Here is a 24,717-nt window from a genome sequence, read left to right on the forward strand (position 1 = left end):
ACGAGACACTCATATGTAATTAAACAAAAATCTGATGATGTACCATTAAGAGTGCAAATTTAAACTTAAAGGGACGTTCATGTGTAATTAAATATAAATCTAATGATGTACCAATATAATATGCAGATATAGTGTTTTTTCGGGGCCGGTGTGAGCAATTGTACGTACCAGCCCATAGATAGCTGCCCACTGAACTACACGGGTATCTTTTGCAATATTAGTGTGCCTCTTAGCATTTTTGATTTGGCTTATTTTTTACTATTAAAAAATGAATTTTGTGGGTTAGTTTAAAACATAGCTGATTGGTTTGGTGGCACGAAAATGGTGCCTTTTGCATTCTGTCTAAAGTCAGCAAGGGACCAGACCAAGACTCAACAAACCCTTGTCGGCGGCCTAAGCCCAACATAGGCCTGTTCGTCAATTTTATACCCGTTAGTACCTGATTTGATGTCAACCCATTTTTGAAACGCGTAACATTTTATATTTTAATATAACGTGTCAATAGTTTTTAAGAGAGCTATCGAAGAAATATGAATAATTTCTAAGAGAAGCATCCGCATTGCGCCAAGAGTTTCTAACTGAGCCATATCGGCATGGAAAAGATTGGGATATAAATAAAACAAAACAAAAATATATGAAAATGTGAGTCGTATATATATAAGTGTCAAGTAGCTCCAAGACTGACCCATCATAAGCCGAATACCCAACTACTCGTTATGCACCTTTACTAGCAAATAAATTCTCTGTTTGTTAAGTAGATAGCCCTTGTTTCGTAGGCCGAATGCCAACTACTCGTTCCGCACCTTAAATTTGTGCCGCACACTTTGTGTTCCCCTGAATGCTAACCTGACGCTGACAAGATATAACGCTTGTAGTTCCCCAACCGGTTGAACTTGTTTTTTCCTAATGTCAAATTGCCAACTGAGTTAAGAGGGTTCTTTTGGGTGGAGCCACTCGGCTTTGATGGCGGAATCTTTTTCAACCCATTAGAGATGGGAACGTGGGGATATTATTTTTGTTGGCTGCCCTTCTTTGATTTACCAAGAAAGCATGTGGTGTCGTCTATAGGAATAGAATTGATTTCAAGTTTTGATCCAACCAGATTATAAACAAGCCATCGGAGAGTTCTCACTTGCATCAAGTTTTTCTGGAGACGTGTCCCGAAAAGGGCAAAGTCATTCTCTGGCCCAAGAAACTTGAACGTGTGAGCCGGCGTACCTGAACGGAAATATCAGAACAAAAACCCCCGAAGCCCATGCTGTGAACCGTCCGTCCAACCACAGGTCACAGCACAGTTGAAGCCATAACCCCGCTGGCCAAACTTTAACAGACTCCTCCTATTCATTTTAGGTGCAACCGTTACTTCGTGTCTAGCCACATCAACCAAGCCTCACAGACGGCCGCTAATTCTTAGTGAAGAGTTGTTGGCAGCAGACTTCGGAAACCGAACCAGAAAAATCTAAAAGAAATGCATGGCACATCGAACACCTCACACGTGCCACCACGAAGCGATACATGTGAACTTACATCCCAGCTTTTGCAAAACAAACACATAGGCCGTACCAAGCAACATCCACATTACAAGGATTGAAGAACATCGAGAAGTTGGGAGCAAAAGCAGGAAACAAAATTATGGATAAACCAGATAACATATGGATATATGTTATATCATATAACGAAAACCATACCGCTCAATCCGCTTCTCTGTCCCATCACGCCAAAAAAGAAACAAGTCTCACTCTTTCTAAGTTATTGAAAAGCACAACCTACACTACGATTTTTTTCTTATTTTCCAAAGCAAAATTTCGATCGAACTAACTCCTCCGGCGCGATCCCAACAACCACCAACCGGCATTTGTTGCTAGGGATGTGCTTAGTAAGGCTCCACAGGCATGCGGAACTTGGCCCCAGCGTAAACAGCTTCGGCTCCGAGTTCCTCTTCAATGCGGAGCAACTGTCAAAAATAAAAGCACAAGATAATTGAGGAATTCTTGATTAACCATAGAAAAATGTGAACGTATAGGTCACATCACAGGTGAAGCGTGGAGGTATGAAACCCAAGTAAAACAAGAAATAGGAAAGAAAAACAAAAACTGCCTTCAGGGTTCCTTAGATCATGAACCAAACTAGGAGGACGACCTAGCTAACTACAAGAGGTGAAAGGTTGAAGCTTGGGTTTAGTTATGAGAGACAAGCGGGGCCAATAATTACCTGGTTATATTTTGCCAGACGCTCTGACCTGCAAGGAGCTCCAGTCTTGATTTGACCCTGGTTTACACAGGACAAGAAGGAATCAGTGTAAACTGTCAAATAACTTGAAATATGCAGGAGTTTAGGACACAGAAAGGCATGGATTAGAACTTACCGTGGCCAAACCAACAGAGAGATCAGCAATGAAAGTGTCCTCCGTCTCACCGCTGCCATAGTACATTAGTCAGAAGAACAGATGTAGGCCACATAGAAAAGAAAAAAGGGAGGGCAGGGAATCCTTTTCACAGACCTGCGGTGGCTGGCCATAACTCCCCAGCCAGCTCTCTTGGACATCCTTACAGCTTCAATACTCTCAGTTACCGTTCCGATTTGGTTAACCTGAACCAAAGTGGGTACTCAGTGAATGAAGGCCCAATCAGATATTCGAATTCACTGCATTAATTACATCGGAGGTATTAACAGCGCCATTACCTTGAGGAGAAGAGCATTGCAAGCTTTCTCATTGATAGCCTTCTCAACTCTCTGCAAGTTAAAAGATCATGACATAAGGCACGTCAAAGAAGCAAGTTCATTCAAATTAACTGAAAGTCTGCGAGAGGTGTAATGGCCTACTGGGCAAAAAAAAAAAAACAAGTGCTAACCTTAGGGTTGGTCACAAGGAGATCATCCCCAACGATTTGAACCTTGGCTCCAATCTCAGATGTCATTTTTGCATAGTGTACCCAGTCATCCTGATCGAATGGATCCTCAATTGACACGATCGGATATTCAGTAGCGAATGACTTGTACAGTTCCTTCAATGCTTCTCCAGATATCTTCTGAGATCCATCATTGTTCTGGAGAAGGACAAGTTTTAGTTTAGAAATGAAATGCACAAACGCAAAACCAGAAACAGAAATAAGGTCTTCCCCGAGTTATAGCAACTCTAAGACGTAAGCAAAAGGCAAAAGGACACATAAAAGCACCGGACACAAAGTTTTTTTTGTTTTTTAGGAGGGGGGTGTGGGTGGCTGAAAGGATGTCCAAGCTCGGATTTGGGCTCCCGATCGTCGGTCATATATTCAACATGAAATTCACAGTCGAATTTAGAAAAATCAGTTGAGAAAAACAAGAGCAAATTCCCACCTCTGCTTTAAAGTTCAGATCGTAGGTCTTATCCTCACGATAAAATTCAGATGCGGCGACATCCATCCCAATCACAACCTAAGGATAAAAGATCACATCAGCATGGCTGCAATGCAAACCCAAAAGAATCGAGAGACATTTTATAGGCACATCAGAAGATACAGGCAAACTAGAAGACAGACCTTCCCAGTGTATCCAGCTTTGGCAATGGCAGTCTTGAGCAATTCAAGGCCTTCTTTGTTTTCCTGGAATTCAACCAATGACACGAGTCAGAAGACAAGGCACAAATAAAAAACCGGTTCCACGTCTGAACTAGGAAAAAAGAGAATGAGAGGGAACTTGCTCACCTGGATGTTAGGAGCAAAGCCACCTTCATCCCCGACATTAGTTGCATCTTGGCCATATTTCTTCTTTATGACGGACTGCAAGAATATACAACATTAGTTTGAAGGACATCTCAACCAGAACGGCGGAAAATCAAAGAATATGTCCAATATCACCTTCAAGTTGTGGTATACTTCAACACCCATCTTCATGGCCTCTTTGAAAGAGGACGCTCCAACAGGAAGGATCATAAATTCCTTGAACCACAAAACAATGCCACTAAGCAAAAGTAAAGGGAAACCCTTGAGAGAGAAGGAAAAAGACAGCAAGAATGAGAGACGTACTTGCATTGCAAGCTTGTTACCAGCGTGCGAACCACCATTGATGACATTAAAGGCAGGGACAGGCAATACAAGAGATTTGTTGCCAGCAAGGTTGGCAATGTGCTGCATTATAAGTCACAACAATAAGCTTCTGACTGCCAAGATTACAACATCAAGAAGGCTAATCTCAACAAAATGGTTATAATAATCAACTGCTGATGCAAGCAGGCTAACAAGAACATTTTAGGTATTCAAAGAATATGCAAGCTACAAAGGCTAACACATCTAAGGCTTCTCGTTCGCATTCTGACAGATGTGAAATATAACAAAAATAGGCTCCCGTTCAGGAAATCAGATTTAATGGCTAGCTAAATATGGTTCGTCAACAGATAGAACGGTTCCCGTAAACAATTCAGAACTATGTGTGAACAGATGAAGAAACTATAAAGTACCATCCGACCACCCACCAAAACTAGAGAAGCAACAATTCAAACAGTGGCTCCTAGTGAAAAAAGACAGAAAAAATTACAAAACTAGTCGTTTTTATTAACATATAAAACGGACCTAAACACACTAGGCCCCGTTTTTTACTGTTATCAAAGTTACCTTGTACAAGGGGATCTTCAACACACTAGCCCCAGCTTTGCAGACTGCGAGGGAAACGGCTAGTATGGCATTTGCACCAAGCTGAAAAAGTTAACAGTAAAATTCAGTTTAGTCCACAACTAAATTTCGCAGCTGCAACATAATGGAAACTTATCTCACTTTCTGTTTGCACCAGCCCCATTCATTTACTGTTCCATCAAGTTGCTGCACCATGAAGTTGTCAATGCCTGTCTGATCTGTAGGGTCCTGCAAATCCCAATTCAATATATATATATGTCAAAACCAGGAAACATAAAATGTAAAGACAATAAGTATAAAGACAGTAGCAAGGAACCTTTCCGACGAGAGCAGGTGCAATAATCGAGTTGACATTGTCAACAGCCTGCATTATAAAAGAATTTTTTTTAGCTTACAGCAAAAATAAAGTAACATAGGCAAAGAGGGAAAAAAAATTCACACTTATATAAAGCATTCGCACAAGCAAAATTTCAGAAAATAAAACAAAAAATAGGAATATGAAGCCATGATCTCCTAATGGACGCATTTGTCAGCAAGTTTTGACAAAGACTTTCGTCAAGCAGCCGTTCAATGCCGGAGATGGATACCTAGCAAGGAGAATTGTCGACGAGATAACTAACCTTCATGACACCTTTGCCGAGATAATCAGAACCTCCATCCCTAAGTTCAAGGGCTTCGTAGATACCTAAACGTTAAAAGTTACAGAACAATAGAAACGATACGATCATGTGAGAAAAGTTCCAAAACCATCCAAGGCCAGAGAACAACAGACGGCACAGACAAAAAGGTCACAGAAGGCATCGGAACAACAATAAAAACAGAGACCAATACAAGGGCATAGTTTCAGAACATTTAATTAACTTCATGTTTTCAGTAAAAATTACTCGATAAATAATATTTGATTCAGCGAGCGAAGAACTTTTAAAGCTCCGTTAGTACCTGTGGACGCCCCACTTGGGACTGCAGCTCTGGCAAATGTTCCATCACTGAGTAAACAATCCGCCTGAAATGTGCGACCAAAAGCCAAGTGACTCATTAAATATGGAAAAGAAATAGCATACCACAAACAACTGGCACAAGATGGAATCATCTCATCGTCTTCCCGAAGAGATAATGCTAAAAGGGGCACTTATGGGTAGCGACCATCTATCGCTCAAACGAGAGAGGAGAAAGACCGGTTTTCATTGGTAAGTTTCAGATGGGTAAACAACAGAAAGCCCTCCAGAATATCCATTTCATCATCCATTTAAAGAAATCATACGATGTCTCACGCATCTAATCACAATAACTAGCTAGCAACCGAACCCATATTGAGGCTAAACGTCCATTTTCCGGAAAATAAACTTTCGACTGAAAACAAAAACACACTGAAAAATCCCATATTGGTGACACCAAAGTAGAGGAGAACGAAAAAGATCAGGGTATCAGGGAGTGGAGTCGGATTCATAAGCTAAAGCTTCAACTTCCACCACCCATCAAATCTCACCCGGATCCGTTAACCAACCGATCTGCTCGACCATCTCGATTCAAACGGAAAAGGAAAACTATAACTCAACAAATAAAACCCAAGACAAAGAGCAGCATAGAAAAGGACCGGTACGACAGCCAAAATCCCAATCTCAATAGAGATGAGAAAAAGACAACCCAAAAAAAAAATCCAGAGAAAGCAAAAAAAAATAAAGACAGAGAAAAAGAAGGAAAACCCAACAGATCTTCGCCTAACCTACAGATCGTCTCGTCACCAGACCAACGATCCAAAAGACACAAATCCGGCGCCGGCGAAAGAGAGCAAGGAAGCAAGCAAGGCAGACAAACCTCGACCGTAGGATTGCCACGGCTGTCGAAGATCTGCCTAGCCTTGATGGAGACGATGTGGGGTGCCATGGAAACTTCTAGATCGAATGCCAAAGAGGGACAGAAGGGAAGCGGAAGGAGAAAGTCTTTCTCACAGAGCGCGAGCGCAGGCGAAACGAAGAGAGTGGGGTACTTATTTGTAGGGAGGAGGCCGCGGGGCTTCCCATGTGAAGCCCTATACGTGGCCGTCCGATGGAGTACGAGGACCGAAATCGGGGCAATCCATGCCGTTAAAAATGCTGCGCCACTTGTTTTTGAATATCGTTTTTTCCTTTTTTCTCTCCGTTCTTTTTCTGCAACAAACAATGGAATTTTGATATTTCCATGTGCTGCCGGCCCTTCCCTGGTCTCCCTTTCCTAATGACCTTCTTGCCCTCCACCGATCTGCCGCATCCCGGGGAAAAATATCTCAGCATTTTTTTATTATTTTGGTATCATTTTTTTTCATTTACAATGAATTCCGCCTTCATGTGGAAAGATATTAATGGTCTCTCTCGTTTCCTGTAAATTGTTTAGGGGGTTTTAATGGTGACCTGAAAAAGTTTGTGTTTGTTACTGTACCATTCCTCTTCGGTAGCAGACCTCCTTGGATTTTCTTTTTTCCCTCTTTTCTTTTGTATTCAATGGTGAATGGTGAAGGGGAAGAAGAAAGGCAATTTGATCTCCAATGGAAAATGAATTATGTTATCAGTTTGTGAACTTATGTGAAATGGGTAGTGAATAAAATGGCTAATAAGATTCTTTTGGCATTGATTGCAGCAAAATGGTGTATAAAAGAAACTTGTCGAGTTCTCGTCTCATTGATCTGGGAAGAAATCACTTGTTTCAAACTTAGGGGAAACGAGATTCATTTTAAAAGGACCTGTTCGATGCAAAACTGCAATACCACTTAAAAGTTAATGATTCTGAACAGCCGTCTGTTTTCCCCTTGAACTAAAAACCATATAGAAAATTGTGTAGTCGAAGCTCTGTCGTCCGCCGCGAGATTCATCCACCTGAAAAAGGCTGCCACACTTTTCCAGAAGAGTCCACAGAATTATTGAAAGCTGTTGAAATTGAAGACACATGGGAAGCTACTGTAGAGACACCACGTCTAAGGATCCCACTCTTCTTGTCATGACACTCTGGGAACCGTGAGCTCTTTGGGAACTTAAAAATCTAGGGAGTCGAATTTAGAGACTTCAAAGAAGCTGCTTCCGCAACCGGGCCTCTGAAAAATCAGCTTCCTTCATGTCTGCAAAGAAGAAGCTCGCCCTTGGGCTTCATGCATCTTTCTTTTTTTCTGTGTTTGTCAAAAGCGATGGCTGGTTTTACCATTGAAAATCTGCCATTTATTGTTTCTTATGGTTTCTTCCAGTGTTTAGACGTAAAGCAATCAACAGTATCACGTTTCTGTAAAACTTCTTTCAGCAGTAGAATCGGTATTCTCCAAGGTAAAGACATTTTCGTTTCTCATCGAATGGGCGCATGGTGGGGGCAGGGAGGATGAAGGTGCAGAGGACTATACTAGGTGCTCCACTGTTTTGAGCAATGTAGCGGTTATAATGGCTGTGGAAGATCTAGACAGAATATTCTTAGCGGATTCCCATTCGAACTGAGGTCTCGCTAGTAAGAGTCTCTCTCCTTAAATATCAGTCGGCTTAGACTTTTTGTTTTGGAGGTGCTGGTGTAAACTGTAAGATTTATCTTGTTTTGGAGGTGCTGGTGTAAACTGTAAGATTTATCTTGCTTTATCTTGCTAAGATTTGTCTTGCTTTGAAATGTTCAATCTCTCTCCCTCTCTCTCTACATGTATGGAGCCGTATCGGTTGATGTGAATCGTGCCGGTTCGGCCTATATCAATTGACGCCAACTTGTGTTAGGCTGACATGTTATCAACATGGCGTTAGAAATGATTTTACATTTCTAACTTTTCTGTGGCGGATAACCAAACTGGGTGGATTCATCCATGAGCAGGAAAGAAAAGATGATCTGAATTATTTTTTTCCTTCCCTTCAAGGTATTTGGTATACCAAAGTTTTGAAAGCTAATTCACACATACTTTGTGGATATAGATGAAGATGATCCCAGAATGTAAACCCCAAAGAACAAATAGACATTTAATGCCAACATAAACTATCAAATCTCTGTGGAGATATAAAAGAAAAACTAGAAACATGAGAAGCGGGGAGTAGGTAAGATCCCCTAACTTCCAAGCACGCCCCAGATGTGCATACCAATGATGAAGCACGACAAACAGTATAAGTTGCATCATCTGCTGCATCACCTTGGCAGGTCTTCCATGGCTACCCGTCAGTAAATGTATAGAAAACAAGGTTGGCTTCTAGTTAGGAATGAATATGAAAAAAAAAAAAAGAGAAAGAAGGATCGTGAAGGATGACGGAGAAGGTGGAAGGCCTGCATCACCTGTTCACGCTTCCAATATTGTATCATTTACGATAAAAGCAAAGTAAACGCCAAAGAATAGCAATAAAAAGGGGGTCCAAGTGTCGACTGTGGCAAGGAAGGGGCCTGGATTTGATACCTGCTGATGTACGCCCACGATGTGCTGAGGCACATTCTAATTAAAAAATAAAAAATTGATAAGTCCATCAGATTCTTCACACTTATTTCATACTATATGTATATATATAATTTATTTATATATAAAAAAGAATGGTAATTTTACATTTTCAAAGTCATCAACCATTTAATCAAGATTATCAAAATAATTGATATGTTTGTTTTAATATCAGTTTATACCATTTTTATCTTATTTTTCTCTCAACCGTCTATTGCTTATTTTTTCTATGTTTTCTTTTTAAAGAGAAAGATGTGCAACGATTATAATAAGTAATGGGTTCTGCTTCAAAATAAATCCTGGCATGAAAATCGGATTCAGAATAATTTGGTAGCACGCCGATTCGCTTAATGCGTCTCCCATCCGGATCAACCGATTCCAGCCGATTTTTGTTAAGACTGCAGAAGTTTATATCGCGTACTTTGTAAGCAAGAAGCTGTTTATGCACTCAAAATTCTTTAGGATATAACGTCATATATTATTATGAAAATTTCTTTATGAAAGACTGCACATGCTTGCTTTTTTTTTTTTTTTTGAAGTTGTTAGCAGTTGGGATTCTATAAAAAGCTTGATCTAGAAGGTCATATGTCAGTCCCTTCGTCTCTCATCTAAAATAAACGGCTTTGTTGAAGTTTTACAAGTAAATCTGATTTTTTTTTTAGTTGACTTGAAAATTTTGATCTTTGAAACGCATGCATTGACGTGTAGAATCCTATGTGTGCCAGATTCCAGTCACTCCATGATTGATTCATATCAAATCAACATTAACAAAGGTTGCATTTCTATGGTGAAATTTTATTAAAACAACGTAGGACATAGAGATCTGAAAACTCTCATACATGATTCTTTTCATAGTAAGTCTTAATACGCTGGATTTTGTCATATACAACTTGGTGATTACTTATCATCACTTTGCATTTCTTATTTCGCCGGAATACAAAAAATCATGAAAGTTCGATGTCTAGAGTAAATTTTATGGAGAAAAAAGAACAAACATAATTATTTTGACAACCTTTACAAAATACATCTCATTCTCATATATATATATATATATATATATATATATATATAGATAGATTGAACAAAGGTAGAGACGTGCCTTAAACGTCGTTATGCTTGGCGGGGATGGAATGGAAAGAGCGTGGATTGTTGACGTTTGCAACTCTCTGTTCAAAGTCATTTCATTTCCCTTTCTTTAACAAGCATCTGATTCCATGCACCAAAACAAGAAAATGGAAACCCCACAAGCTAAAAGTCGCTTTAGTTTAGTTGGTAGCTACCTTGTCTTTTCATCTAACCTCACTTTGATGAACAGAGTCGCCTTAGAAGAACACTGAAAGAGAGTTGTGGACTGCGATTTAGTGCAAGGAATTGTAAGACGAGTCGTATGGGAAGGCTTGGTGAGTCTCTTGGAGTGATTTCATTAAGGGCAAACAGGTTTAATTTCGGTCCTTGTTTAACATCAAAGTCTCTCGCGACAGCTTTTAAGGCATACCTATTATTTTCAACTCCGGCGGTGCCACAAGTTTCTGGCATGCATTCAAATTTTCAATTTTTTTAATGTAATTTTTTTTTTTCAATTTGTTGGAGTAGAGTTTTTTCAATTTTTGCATTAGAGATTTTTAAAAATTTGAAAACCATAAATTGAAAATGAAGCCTTCTCCCCTCCAATTTTAAATTCAACATAAGGAAGTAAAAAAAAGATTTTAAGTATAGATCTTAGATCTAACTTAGGTTCCTTAGTTCGATGACTATGAATGGATTTTACTATGAATGGTAAATCTATAGATTTTAAATCAGAAGTAATCAAACGTGTTGGAATGAATTATTTGGCTGTTGAAATATTTTGTGGGTATTTGATAAAGTTGTTTAAAAAATTAAGACAAATTTATAAAACATAAAACACCGTGTCCATCAGTCCATGTTTCTACTAAACATTGGCAAAACACTCGTTAGTTTTAAAGAGGCGGTGGTTTGGTTTCCCAGCGGCTCTCTCCACATTTGCGGGGATAATAATACGCATATCACTCGTTTTCTCTGCGCCGCCGCTCTCTCTTCACCGTCCATGTGGTGGTCTTCTATCTGATAAGCTAGGTAGCCAGGTGATACCTAGCTCGCTCGCTCTCTCTCTACTGTGAATCCATGGCGTCCCAAGCCACCGCTGCAGCTCTCTGCTTCACCAACAGAGTCGTAGTCCCCAAACTCCCTTCTTCTTCTTCTCTTCTGTCCCATTTTGTGAGCCGCTCCCCAACATTCCCAGCCACCGCCCTCCGCCTAAACCGCCGTCCTCCTAGGCCTCTTCATTCTACCACCCGAACCCTCTCCTTTTCTTCATCCTCCACCGCCATCTCTGCGACCATCTCCGTCGGCGACAAGCTGCCGGATGCCACATTGTCCTACTTCGACGGCAATGGCGATCTTCAGACCGTGACTGTGTCCGACTTGACCAACGGGAAGAAGGTGGTTTTCTTCGCCGTGCCCGGCGCGTTCACGCCCACCTGCTCCCAGAAGCACGTCCCGGGCTTCGTCGAGAAGTCCGGCGAGCTGAAGGCGAAGGGGGTCGACACCATCGCCTGCATCTCCGTGAACGATGCATTCGTGATGCAGGCGTGGAAGGCCGATCTGAAGGTGGGGGACGAGGTGCTATTCCTTTCGGACGGGAATGGGGAGTTCACCAGAGCTTTGGGGGTTACCCTGGATCTCAGCGATAAGCCGGTGGGTTTGGGGGTGCGGTCTAGGCGGTACGCTCTTCTGGCGGAGGATGGGGTCGTCAAGATACTGAATTTGGAAGAGGGTGGTGCCTTCTCGGTCAGTAGCGCGGAGGAGATTCTGAAAGCACTCTGAGAGATGAGGAGGCGTTGCTCAGGGTGTGGTATGAACTATGAACATAGCCACATGATGGCTTCTTCTTTTTCTTCTTCTTTTTTACCCAATAAAAGGATGCTACACTCTGTAGGATTTTAGCGGATGCTTTAATACCTCTTTTGTAGAGATGCCATCTTTTTGAAATTTCAGCATGAGTTGTTGGAGTAGAGATTACATAGTGTGGATGCGGTAACCAATAGCTTATAGCATGTGCATTTCGTCTTTGAAATGAGTTCGATGGTTTGTGAGGACTGTACCGTTGTTTTGGTCGGTTCTGGGACCCCGACCGGCCTCCCTTGAACAGAAAAAAAGAAGTTGTCCGCTTCTTTCCTCCATCTCTTCTTCTTCACCTGTTACTGCGCTTCGACTCCAGTCAGCAGTTCAATATGAAAGAATTCTTTATTTGGGAGGTAGAAAGAGGTTCCTACAGGGCAGGTTGCACAATCTTGGAAGAAACATCTCTCGAGTCTCTACCATCTCAACGAGAGGCTATCAACATCTTGAGCATGTCAGTCTATGCTCAATGAATGGACTTGAAGTGGAGCGAGCGATGTAGCTTCCCTTTTTTACTTACCTTGGAAATACATTTCTAACTGATACAATACCCACTGAAAAATAATTAGCAGTAGAAGAGGGGAAAAAAGAGAAAACTGAAGAATGAAATTAAATAAGAGAGGAAAATGGGCAGTGGTACAGCCGTATTTCTTCGCCGGGAAGCTCATCATCCCCAAGGACTGAAGTCAAACAGTTCCTTCCTTGACCATTGTGAGTACCATCCACAAGAGTTATAATCTTTTTATCTCTGGTTGTGCTTGTTGCAATTGTTATGTCAAAGTCCCTGTTTCTATGTTCAGCCATTTCTGCTCCCGGCAATTGTCTGCGAGGTATTGTGTGCGTTGTTTTATCTGTATCTAGTAATTATTTGCTGTGCGGTTGTGATGCAACACAACACTTTGTTAGCCTTGTTGGGCATTGAACTAATTATTTAAGCTTCTCTTGGTAACCTTGGAGCATTCTCTTTTGTTGTCTCCCCATCAAGGTTCTTCATGACCCACAGAATCGAACCAGAAGAATCTATAAATGCATCAAACAGCTTACAACATGGTTTATGAGTTCATTAATTCATGCATGTAATCTAGTTAAATTAAAATTAGAAACAATGACAAAATAAGTGAAAGGTGGAGCCTTCCACTTAAAATTTTAGACTGAATTGGGTCCCCCAAACACAATTCAAAAGGTATCCAGACGGTCTGGCGTGCCTGCATTTCAAAACTGCCGTACCAAAGCGGGTACTCCTGCCATTCTTATATACCCATGTTAGGTAGCTCATTCTTGGGGCCCTCATCATTCTTTTTAGAGCTGTTGTTTCTTTGGATATATTAGTTGTGATTAAGATAGTTAAAAGCTTTCTCTAGAACATGGCTAGTTGATCCTCTTAGTGTAGGGAACGTGCTTTTCTTATTCATCTTGCAGAGTTGATTCCATGTGGTAGCATGTCTCAGCTTATGGTAAAATGTTCTATGATTTAGAACACCCATCACACAGTATTAAGGAGATTTTGCCTCTCTTCTTTTAATGAACAAATACTGGTTATGAAGGCTGCCCATTCACATGTCCTGTTTCCAACATAGTTCTCTGCTCCACCTCAAGTGCTGGGACTGAAAAAGTGGACATGCCTACAGGATGACTCACATACGGTGTCGCATACACCCAGTACGAGCATCCTTTGTTGTGCTGCAACCTTTTTAATAAGAAAAGGTCTTGACAGATCGAGAATTGAAAGACAGTTTTGGCAGAACATGGTTTTCATGCTCGTAAGCTGAAAAGCTTGAGGAATATTTGAGATGTGAGAGTGCTTTATTATGCTGAAACTGTCAGAAGATCTCAACATTTCAACCAAGACATAGGTCCAGAGGGTGAATGCCATCTCTACTGCAAGGATGGATCAGCTGACGAGGGGTGATCCTCTCGGTGAAATACCTTAGAAAAAACCTATGCAATTTAAGGTCAGCCACACAGAAGTCTGATCAGTGATCCGTTCGGTTCTGTGCCTTTTTCTTCCAGATATTTGACAAAAGAAAGAGAGCTTAGATTCAGTCAGAGGTAGAGGATGGGCTTGAAGTCACAGCCTACAAACATTTCTCATTAACCTCTCCATTTAGAGAGGAATGAAACAAATGCACACATATGAACACTGAGGCTGAAGGAAGATGCTCAAAGTCTGTCCCACATATATTTGCCCAAGAAGTTCTATCAGAAGATAAGTAGAACTTTGATTTGCACCTGACCCCTTTGGAACCTTGCCTGCTTTCCTTGCAACTTTTTGCTAAAGAAAGGGCTCCTCAATAGAATGACTGGAGCTTCATATCTGATCTGGCTCATTTGTAATCTTTCAATTAAAAGATGCGCATGGCCTTCTAACACACCTCTGCCCAACCATCTATGCTAACTCACTCAGCCCTTGAAGCGACCTAATCTGCATTCACTGCTGCAAAGTAACAAATCTGTTGCCTGACAAAGCTCAGCTTAAAATGGATCAAGCATTGCCACCTTCAGTTTGCATTTTTCAGCTGTTTCAAATCCAATCTGGATACCAGTCCTCATGTCATGTCGCCCCTGATAATCGATCCCCAAGGCCTGAAATATTGTGAGGTCCATCTGCTTTAGCAGAGTACCAACGAAAGTTTCACTATATTTCAAACTGGGGATTGAACTTGTGCAGCGGGAACTCTGAAGATCAAGTAGATGAAGTCGGTAAAAGTTCAGAAGGTCAAAAGTTTCTTATCTTCTTCTATTCCTGCAACTTCCTCCAGTCTCCACTAAATTACCAGTTCATTTTCTGCAGTCAAATGGGATCATTTCGTATCAAGGATAGACTGATTCAGCGCTTTGACATTATAATGGATTCGATTCTTTCATAGACTGTCTTTAGATCTGTACCAAGTTGGGTTGCAGTTAGTACAAGAACAGACTGTGTATCTAAGGGGCAGTTTAGCAACGGCAACAATGTGTCACTATTCTATAGATCTATATGACCCAAAGTATCTGCCTGAATCTGCATGTGCTTGTAGATGAAGTTTGTACAACTCATTGAGTTGCTGCTCCAGCCATAAGCGACTGATTTCTGTGAATTCAGTGCTGTCTTCAAGTATCTTGGTTCCTGGCGACCAATACAAAGTTTTATCTGAACCGACCCAATCCACCAAGAGACAAAACCAATTTTCAGGCCATCAGATGCATACTTTGAGTCTCTTATCTTGTTGCAGATCTTGTGCAGACTTCGATCCGAAAAGCATGGTAGATGACCTCTAGGGCCTATTAGTACATGTTGGTCTAAACAAGGTCTTCCAGGAATGTGTTGCAGGAGAAGAGTAAAGGCAGAACACCATTCTTCTTCATTGGACCAGAACGTCTCTGGCTTATCTTAAGGTCAGCATAGGCAACCAATTGGCGAGCATTGGGTGCAGGCAGGGAGTAGGGAAGACGGTATAGCGGGTGAGGTGGTTTTTCTTTCATCACCTTCTGCAACTCTGACCTTTCAGTAGTTAGAACGAAGGTTTAATGGGGCATTGAGGGGAGGGGTGGAGTTCCTAGAAGAGGCATTTGGTAATAGGAAGATGGCCTTTTTCATGCATGTGTTTTAGAGACGCATTCACAAAGATCGTAGTGTTTTTTTTGTTACCAAATGCCTTGAACAGATGAAATATTTCTCTTGTAAAAATATTTGAAACTGCAGTAAATGATGTTTTTCCTTCACCGACAAAAAGAGATTCAATCCTAGACAGAAAACCAACCCCTTGATCGAAAACAGGAAAAGGAGAAAAGCAACCTCCTTATATGAACAAAATCAAAAAAATTTGAAGGTTACTTCTAAAAAACATTTAAAAAAAAAAACCCTTGCACTAAAAAGGACCTCCAAGAAAAGAGAAAACTGCCCCTCTGCCTGTTATCTCTAATTCATGAGGGAAACGTAGTAACAAAAACTATTCACTGGTACGTGTTTCTGCCAGTTGCCGGCTATGGCATGCTTCGATTTCAATAGTCATTTGCTGCCCCGATGCTATTATGCAAGCTATTCTATAATGGTGAAAGACCTCAACCAAACGAGACGACACATGGTACAGTTTGCCGTTTGTCAACTGGTTAAACTTTTTTTACCATTTTAAGTGAAAGCCTATAAAATAGAAATATATAACAAAATTTAGGGACAAGAAGTCTCCTAAGTACACAAGCAAACCGCAGAAACGAAATATAAGAAGAGAATATACAAGTTAATATCACAATAAAACGTAATAAGAGAAGTGGAGAGAGAGTGGATAGACGGAACAGCAGAGTCACCCAGCAGTAGACGAATGACGGCGCCGTAGCCGAATAGCAAAGTAAACATCTCCCTGCACAAGGCGTGCCACAGACTCCGACGATGAGAAGGTGTCCCTGAATACCCTGTTGTTGCGCTCTTTAGGTGAAAGGCCATCATACTCCACAAGAGTGGAGGTAAGATCTGCTATATAATTTTCAAAATTTTTATTAAGGACAGACGAAATTTTTGTAAGTATTTATATGGTAAGGGTGTCTGTGGCCCTTGCCAGCTCCGTGGCTCCACTGTCACCCTTATTGTTTCTGTCACACTCTTCATTAATGGTGCTTTTAATGTCCCGCACCATGTTTCCCCCGGCCACTCCAGCACTCATCAGACTCTCCCTCTGGGTTACCATCCCGTGTTTGGCTTAACTTTAAATTGCAGTGAGGTTGTACATTCTAATTAAGGATATTCATGGATCACATTTAAATTGGATTTATTCCGATTTATTAGTTGTTCACATACTCATATTAAAATTGTGATTTGGATGTGAATGACAGAAAGCCTACACCATTAGTGTTTGAATTTTAAATTCAAAAACCAAATCCGATTTTCAAATTCACATTTGAATTTGAATTTGAGTCTGATTTTTAAACACACCACTAAATCTGGACCACATTATTACATCTAAATCTGAATCTAAATCTAATCAAACATTTATTTGAAATTGAAGGTAAATTCAATTGAAACTTAATCTTAAATTAAATCCAAGTCTGACCTATTTCTTAGTCAGATATTAAATTTTTTCATCTCTCAACTTTTTTGAAGCAATTTGTTTTGATCTTCAATTCAATATATATATATATATATATATATATATATATATATATATATATATGTGCAGAACCACATGAAATGATCACTTGCGTCTTTTTTAATGCATATACTTTTCAATTTTCTTTGTTCTAATGTTTATTTAGGAGAAACCGCCTTCCATGTAAAACCTTCACATATCTAAGCTGTGTGTCGGCAGCTAGATAGCGAAATTGCATCCTTCCAAGCATTTCACTTTAAGAAGGTCATGTATGACAAATTGACGTATTTATATTGGAGCAAAGGACGCCCTTCATCTACTCTGATATAATATTTTAAAGATTTGAGATTCATGAATCTAAGAACATCCGGTCATACCTTCTCAACTTTCTCCACTGATTTTAGATCAAATATTTTTTAATAAAAGGAAATTTCCAAGCGTAAATCGTACGTCTAAGATTCTCAGTTTCACAAACCATAGATTTAGCATGTCGTATTATATCCGTGAATCCAAGATCGGAAGCAATCAAGCAAGCTCACAAGAAGCATAAAAATTCGGTGAGGGCATTAACGACGGTTTGTCGCCCGCTCCAGCCCCTTCCTTATGCCAACCACTTTGGGTCTTAATGAGCTAACTTTTGCGTACACTCAAAAAATATGTCGACGAATAAATGTCTCAAAGGCATAGCGTAGCTAATCAGGCAGGTGTTTGTAAAAGTGTCACCTCCTCATCGTTCAATTCTCGTGGGTGCCATATATGCAATGGATCATACGGGGTCAAGTGCTGGTACGAGTTGATCGGGCACTGTCGGCACATCAGGTCTGGACACAACCCTGGACTATAGAAGCCGCCGAGGTCGTGGGGGAGCTTCGGTTCTCGTTTGGGCAGCATGCGCTCGCCGAAAACCTTATAAGATATACAAAAGTGAAGGTAGGGAAACCTGCCCTTGATTAGGTGACATTGGTAATCATTTAATTGATTCCTAATTGATCTGATAATGTGCATCTCCCATACAGATTTTCTGATATATATATATATATATATATATATATATATATATATATATAGGACCTTTGCCATTTATGAATTTAAAGTTAGCCAATCTTCTAATATAATCCAACGATCGCCTAATTGACAAGACCTTGGAATGAAAGCCATGAAAGAACAAGAAAGAGGTCACCAACTTTTTAATTTGGGTCTAAAGTTGCTGAATTTCTAAAATGCTATCAAAATCGTCATTTGAATAGAATTGGCAAAATCAGCTGAACTGAATTCGAATACAGTTCGTCCATGAATCGGATGGCTAAATCATATTTCAGTAAAAAAAAGAAAAGAAAAGAAAATTAGATAAGATAGAAAAAGCCAAGAAAACCTTGTAAATATAAAAGCTTGACACCCAACTTTTTTCCCCTTCAATAGTGAGCTAAGTAGTAGGTTCATTACATGCCAATTTTTACAATATTTGCTAGCTTTTGGAAAGGTGTTTTGATGACATCAAAACAAAGTTTTTTTTTTTTTTAGTGAGTTTTGAAAAAATTGGTTTGTGTAATTGGGTGATACACTTCAAAACCTAGTTTTTGTGAATAATTCGCCCGCTTTTCACTTCCTTTTACAAAATCAGGTTTGATCAAAATCTATGTCACCATAGGGCGGGGTGCAGGTGCAGGTGCCGGAACGATATATTCCAAAGAATGTAGGTGCGGCGATGTGTTGAGGGTATTTTGTTATTATTATTATTTTTAATTTATTATTTATATAACAAAATAAGCATATTATTATAATTTAATTATTAATGTATATAACATACTTGAATAATTGTATTGCATAAGAAAATATCAAAACAACATATATTATATAAGTAATTTAGTACTCGGGTGTGAGTCGGAGCCACACTCATGTCCGGCGCACACCCGATTCGATGCGACAGTAAAATAGAAGAACCCGGTGACTTAGATCAAAATTAGGTTTTCCTCAAACCCAAATTTGATGGCAGCAAAACTATAACAGCCAAATCTCACACCAAGTTCGGGCCCTTGGTCTAATGGATCCAAACCCTTTTCCTAGTAATTTTTATTTTTTCACTAAAAAATTAGAAATCAAGACAATCAATCATTTAATAACATATTTTACAAGTGTTACAAGATTCATCACAAACCCATGTTGGATGTGATCTCCCAACTTTTTAAATGCAAAAATTACTACTTTTGAGGTTGTCCCATCAACTTGGATAATACTTATTATTGGCCATACTTCCAAGACTTTTTACTATTAAATTATCAAAATATGGTTGCAGAGGATCGCTTTTAAGCTGTTCATTTTTTTTGAAAAAAAAAAAAGATTTGTGGGTTTAGAGTATGTTCTTAGAATACAGATTTCGAGAATATCATCTTTACTTTTTTTAAAAAATAGTGTGATTGAATGTTGTTTGTTGGTTCGATAATTAAGTGATAAGCATCATGACAGCATATTTTATAAAACGAAAACATAATGTGTTTGGAGAACATATACTCCAAGAACACAGAATTCTTTTTATTAAAGGTTTTCTTAGAATTGTGTGTGAAGTTGTACCTTTCTACATATTGAAATGCTTTGGAGGTAGATCAGATCAGGACTTGAAATTTTAAAATCCTTATACCTGAATTCAACGTGTGCAAGACCTGCCTTTCAATTATAATCTGTTCGTCTCCATCACGCCTTGGGTCCATATCTATGAACTGAATCTGGGACTAATCGGGAACCTTGTTGATTTACTAGACTTGACTACATGGCTTCATTTCTTGCAATAATCAAACCTTGTTGACCCATTTGCATATATCCTTTCCTTTAGGTGGTCAGTTTTGTTAGGATTTCACGTCATTATAAAACATACATCTAAATAATTTGGTAGTGATCCGTTCCAAAAGATGTAGCATAGTTGGTCGAGCTATTGAAAGTCTGGTTGTTAATTTGATTATTGTGTGCACTATTCGGATGAACTAGTTTTTAATTTGATTCTCGTGAGCGCTATTCCTATAAACTGATTGTTTGTTTGATTCTCATGGGCGCTATTTTTATGAACTGCAAATAATAATAGACACTACTCTCAAGTTGAAGGGAATATCTATAAGTTCACCCAGGTCCTTGCGCAGCTTTGGACCCCAGAGGCAGAGGGAAGCGACTTCGACCTTTCACATGGACGAAGGGTTGCAATAAATAGTTAGTAAGAGATAAAATTAGGCACCCCATCACTGCCTTTCTATTATATCACAATGTTTTGTTTACATAAAATGATCAAGTTGAAGATTCACCGGCATCAATTAGGGGTTTTGATCCATGTGGAGGAAGGATTCTCCTTAATTGGTGGCATAAACATGATATTTCCCGTGCTTGATTTGGACAGAAAAGATTGGTCTTCCAATGAAAGGAAAGGCTTTGTTGGGCTTCAGTTTAGTTGTCTTGGGAAATTGAAGCAAGTTCATTTTCTAATGGGACCCGAAGTCCCCGCATGATTTTACTTTCAATTCCATTAGAAAAATCGCGTGTTTGTCGCACTTATTTGACTGGGGAAAACAATATTATAGATCAATTAGTCACAATCTAGTGCACATGGACCCGGTACACTTTAATACCTTTTTGTTTTCAAAATTGGTTTAGTTGAAACATCTGATTCAACATATATAAATAAGTAAATAATTATAAGATATATAAAATTGCTTTAGTTGAAACATCTAATTCAAAATTGGTTTAGCTACGAGGCACTGTTGTAAAAATTCTCATTTCTTTTAAAGGGGACAACATATATAAATAAGTAAATAATTATAAGACATCTATGTAAAATCAAATAAAAAATTTGTTTCTGGTGTGGGCACCTGCCCACGCAGGGCTATATGTAGTCATGCAACTGTAATCTGAATCTAAAATCTTATAAGCTTGATCTGATTACTAATTGGATTATATCAAATTGAGTAAAGAGTGAACCCGATCTGAAACCATGGGAATCATCACTGCTCCGGCCGTAGAAAGGGGCCTTAGAGTTCTTTCCACAAGCAAGCATAATTATTGGTCTACTTAAAGAGCGACTCATCGAATCTCCTTTCTCTCTCTGGTGCTTTACATATTATGGCATGCTTTATCTAAGAAACTATATCCAACAAAAAGTTCACCATGTGTGTGATTAATACGTCAAAGATAACCTTGTTTGGTAACTAAAAAGAGAAAAGAAAGAACAATGAATCCGAGTTCCCCAGTCCATTATTTTCTGCATCAAAGTAGTTCTACCGCTGCTCTCGAGATGTTTCAACTCTGAATTTTCTCTTCAACCAATTTGGCAAAACAAGAAGAAGAAGAATATCCACAGGTTCAAGATCCTATTCTCCTTAGGCTTCTTATGATCAGCCTTTTGTTTTTTATATAATAATGAGAAACTTCTTGTGGATTGTGGACCGTCAATGAGAGATGAGGTTAGGGGTGAACACCAGAAAAGTCAAGCCCAAGTTCAGTCAGCTTGAGGTCGGCTCGACTAATGGAACCTCGAACTCAACTCGGCAGTTACGTGTTGAGCTCGAGCTCGACTCGATTAAGGCCCGATAAACTCGTTTAAATAGCATTGGTATTCATCGTTACATGTTGAACTCAACTCGATTAAGTCTCGACAAACTTGTTTGAATAAAATTGACGTTCATCGTTACGTGTTGAGCTCGACTCGATTAAGGCTCGACAAACTCGTCAACTCGTTTGAATATATCGACTTGATTAGGGCTTGACAAACTCGATTAAGGCTCGAGTTCGACTCGGCAATTACGTGTTGAGCTCGAACTCGATTGTTTGAACAACCAGCTATCCTACGCCTTTCGGAGCAAGAAACATCTTGCTGAGTATATTCTTTACCAGCTTTGAGGAATATGCCGAGAAATTTTCATGTTGGCACAAATTTTTTTACAAAATCGTGGTCAAATATGATTCCAATATGGCTGCTAAAGCCAAGTTGGAGTATAGTAAGGCCATTCCATTATAACAAATAATGGCGCTTGAGGTGTCGGTGGCATTCATTTGGCCCAAAAGTTGGTCTTGAGAAAAATTCTCGACCAGCTGTTTTAATTAATTTTTTATTTCGGAACACGAGGAATTTTATTACGCACATGCAAGCCTTGGAGCTATTAAAAACCGGAAATTAAACGAAACTGGTCAGGCTGCTGATTCACAGATTCGGCTGAACTCGTTAGGAAATTACGAATATTTATTAAATAAAAGAAAATTGTGGAAAGAAATAAGAACCGGGACTTAAAATAATTTGAAAAAAATGAAACCAAATATTGCAATGACATGTGGTACTCTTTAAATCAGCCGACAAATATTTGAGTCGATCCGCCACCTATTCGGATCGAATCTTTCGGCCGAGGCTGATTTTGATAGCACGGCAGATCACTAAGAACTTACAAGGCAGCTCCAAATGCAAACAGGTTGGTAGTCTTTCTATTGTGATAAAAACTCAAATTATGTGCTTTCGTCATATTCAATTCTGCTTGCTACTGATATATATATATATATATATATATATATATATATATATATATATATATATATATCTGATGTTTGAAAAATTAAGACTACATGTTATTCCTTATTCATTTAACATTTAAGTATCTAGCGAATTAGAAAACATTAACAACTGAGTTTGTTCCTTTATCCATGTAACATTTATTCTCTAGACACATATATATATATATATTATGAGTTCATGGTGAAGAATTAAGGAGGAGGGCACGCTTGTGTTAGAAAATTTGGAGGTTTCTTGTGAAAAAAAAATGAAGGTGCGAGTTGTGGCGGATGTTGGCGCAACAACCGCCGTCGGCAGAAGCAGGAGACAATTTTGATGATATAGAGAATAAAACGGTAGGAGGAAGGGAGGGAAGTTTCTCTTTATATATATATATATATATATATATATATATATATATATATATATGTGGACCATAACACACCGTCATTTGTCTCTTCGCCCACCATAAATCACCTCCTTTCGTTTTCAGATATTCACAAGCTTTTTTCTTCTTTATTTGCAGTTTGAGCATGTTTTTTTTGGCAAACATTACCCCACAGAAAAAGATTCTTAAAGATGATTCATGTTTAGAAATAATTTCCCACTAAAAAATTTGTGCAAGCTGATTTTTCTCTCGAAACTTCCTGCCCCTTTTTTGAGAGAAAACATAAACTAAATGTTTGGTGGGATTCGTCCGGTCGTTACTTTAATAGCCTTTCCCACGAGGTCAAGACTCCATACGCCTACACCTGCCCAGCTTTCTCTGGGAAAAGAATTCTTCCCATTTTTCCGCCAATTTTCTTCCTTACTTTTACTCCATCCAGACAAACAGGCCGATAATGTCAAGTTTTTTTTTTTTTGAAGAAAAAATTTTGAATGGATTTTTTCTTATTTTTATTTCCACACCTTTCTAATCATAAAATTCTAAAAAAAAAGTACGATTATTTCTAACCTTTTTAAATCTCTCTTTTTTACCTCTACAATTACACGTCTACATCTTCCTGACCTAAGATTTGAGCTTGGCTAGTGATCACATAAGAGAAAGATAAAAATAAAAAGTAAAATGTGTAATTTTCTGTGAAGGGATATGGCTTGCTTATTTTTCCTTCAAGTAGAGTAGGTTTGTCATTGACCGAGTGGTTCCGTCTACTGCACTAAAAATGCAATAGCCGCATTTTCTTTTTCTTTTTTTTTTCCCTAAAATAAAAGACGTACACTACTCATATGTGTGGACGAGAGAGAGAAAGAAAGGAGTAGTTGGAGAGCTCCTTGTTTATGAGTTCACGACTAAATGATGGTTCATCTTCTTTTACCCTTAAAATCAGATACACAATTGCATGACTATATATATATATATATATAATGGATGTATAGAAAGTTACCGGATGGCTAAAAAAACAACTTTCAAGTGAGAGTTACTGATGGTTTATAACATAATAATAATTCGTGACGCTTTTTAACGTCAATGTATTGTGCCTTTAAAATTTAGCTATTTGGCAACATCTAAGTTAAATTTAGTTATTCGGCAACATTTAACACATAATATCATAGAATTATATATATATATATATATATATTCAACCATTGGATCGTACTACCGTGTCAAGAGGTAAAGAGCCGACATCGGGGTGCATAACCTTCATGTATATTATATATGTATACATATATATAATCAATGGGCCGAAGGGTGGGTTGTTGTAGAGAGAAAGGGGCCCAAGTGGGGACATCCCTCCACCCGTCGGGGGACCAAACACCCAAGGCCAGCCCTCTTTTAGGCCACGTTTGTTTACCATCCGATTCATGGAAATGGAAAGAAATAAAATGGGCCGACAAATGCTTCTTCTAAAGTGCATTTTTAATTATATTTATACTAAAGATGATGATAATGATTTGGCCGAATGAAATTAAGGATGCAAAACAGGATGTTAGCTAATCAAATGCTGAGAAGAATTTGACTTTAATTTGGAAAAATATTGGTAAATCTGACCTTTTTTTTATATATATATAGTTTGTTGTAAGAATCCATCTTAATTTTTCTGATATATGCTATACATACTTGCAAAGTCTTGATCTGAATTCAGATCCTGGAGTAGTGAAATTATTGTTGTCTTAGGGACCAGAAAACTGCACTAAGGCAAACTAGCAACTAATTGTCAGCGCACCACTGACCCGACCAGCTATGTCAAACCCCTGAGCGCT

At 39.0% G+C, this 24,717-nt stretch overlaps 2 protein-coding genes across 2 annotated transcripts; one reads left to right on the plus strand and one right to left on the minus strand.

The window, feature by feature from the left end:
• Positions 1-1,630: 1,630 nt before the first annotated feature.
• Positions 1,631-6,582, minus strand: LOC116264766 (enolase). Its single transcript, XM_031645147.2, has 17 exons — positions 6,423-6,582; positions 5,547-5,610; positions 5,228-5,292; positions 4,924-4,971; positions 4,749-4,835; positions 4,590-4,670; positions 4,005-4,106; positions 3,837-3,917; positions 3,684-3,758; positions 3,519-3,581; positions 3,337-3,414; positions 2,853-3,047; positions 2,683-2,733; positions 2,501-2,589; positions 2,366-2,417; positions 2,212-2,268; positions 1,631-1,954 (listed from the first exon to the last, which is right to left on the minus strand). Exons 1-17 carry the CDS (start codon positions 6,489-6,491, stop codon positions 1,874-1,876), a joined length of 1,338 nt encoding a protein of 445 aa, XP_031501007.1. The 5' UTR covers positions 6,492-6,582; the 3' UTR covers positions 1,631-1,873.
• A 4,430-nt stretch (positions 6,583-11,012) lies between these two features.
• On the plus strand, positions 11,013-12,055 carry LOC116263784 (peroxiredoxin-2E-1, chloroplastic). Its single transcript, XM_031643564.2, has one exon. It carries the CDS (start codon positions 11,164-11,166, stop codon positions 11,863-11,865), a length of 702 nt encoding a protein of 233 aa, XP_031499424.1. The 5' UTR covers positions 11,013-11,163; the 3' UTR covers positions 11,866-12,055.
• The last annotated feature ends 12,662 nt before the right edge of the window (positions 12,056-24,717 follow it).

This window comes from Nymphaea colorata, chromosome 11, assembly GCF_008831285.2.
Source record: "Nymphaea colorata isolate Beijing-Zhang1983 chromosome 11, ASM883128v2, whole genome shotgun sequence".
NCBI lineage: Eukaryota > Viridiplantae > Streptophyta > Magnoliopsida > Nymphaeales > Nymphaeaceae > Nymphaea > Nymphaea colorata.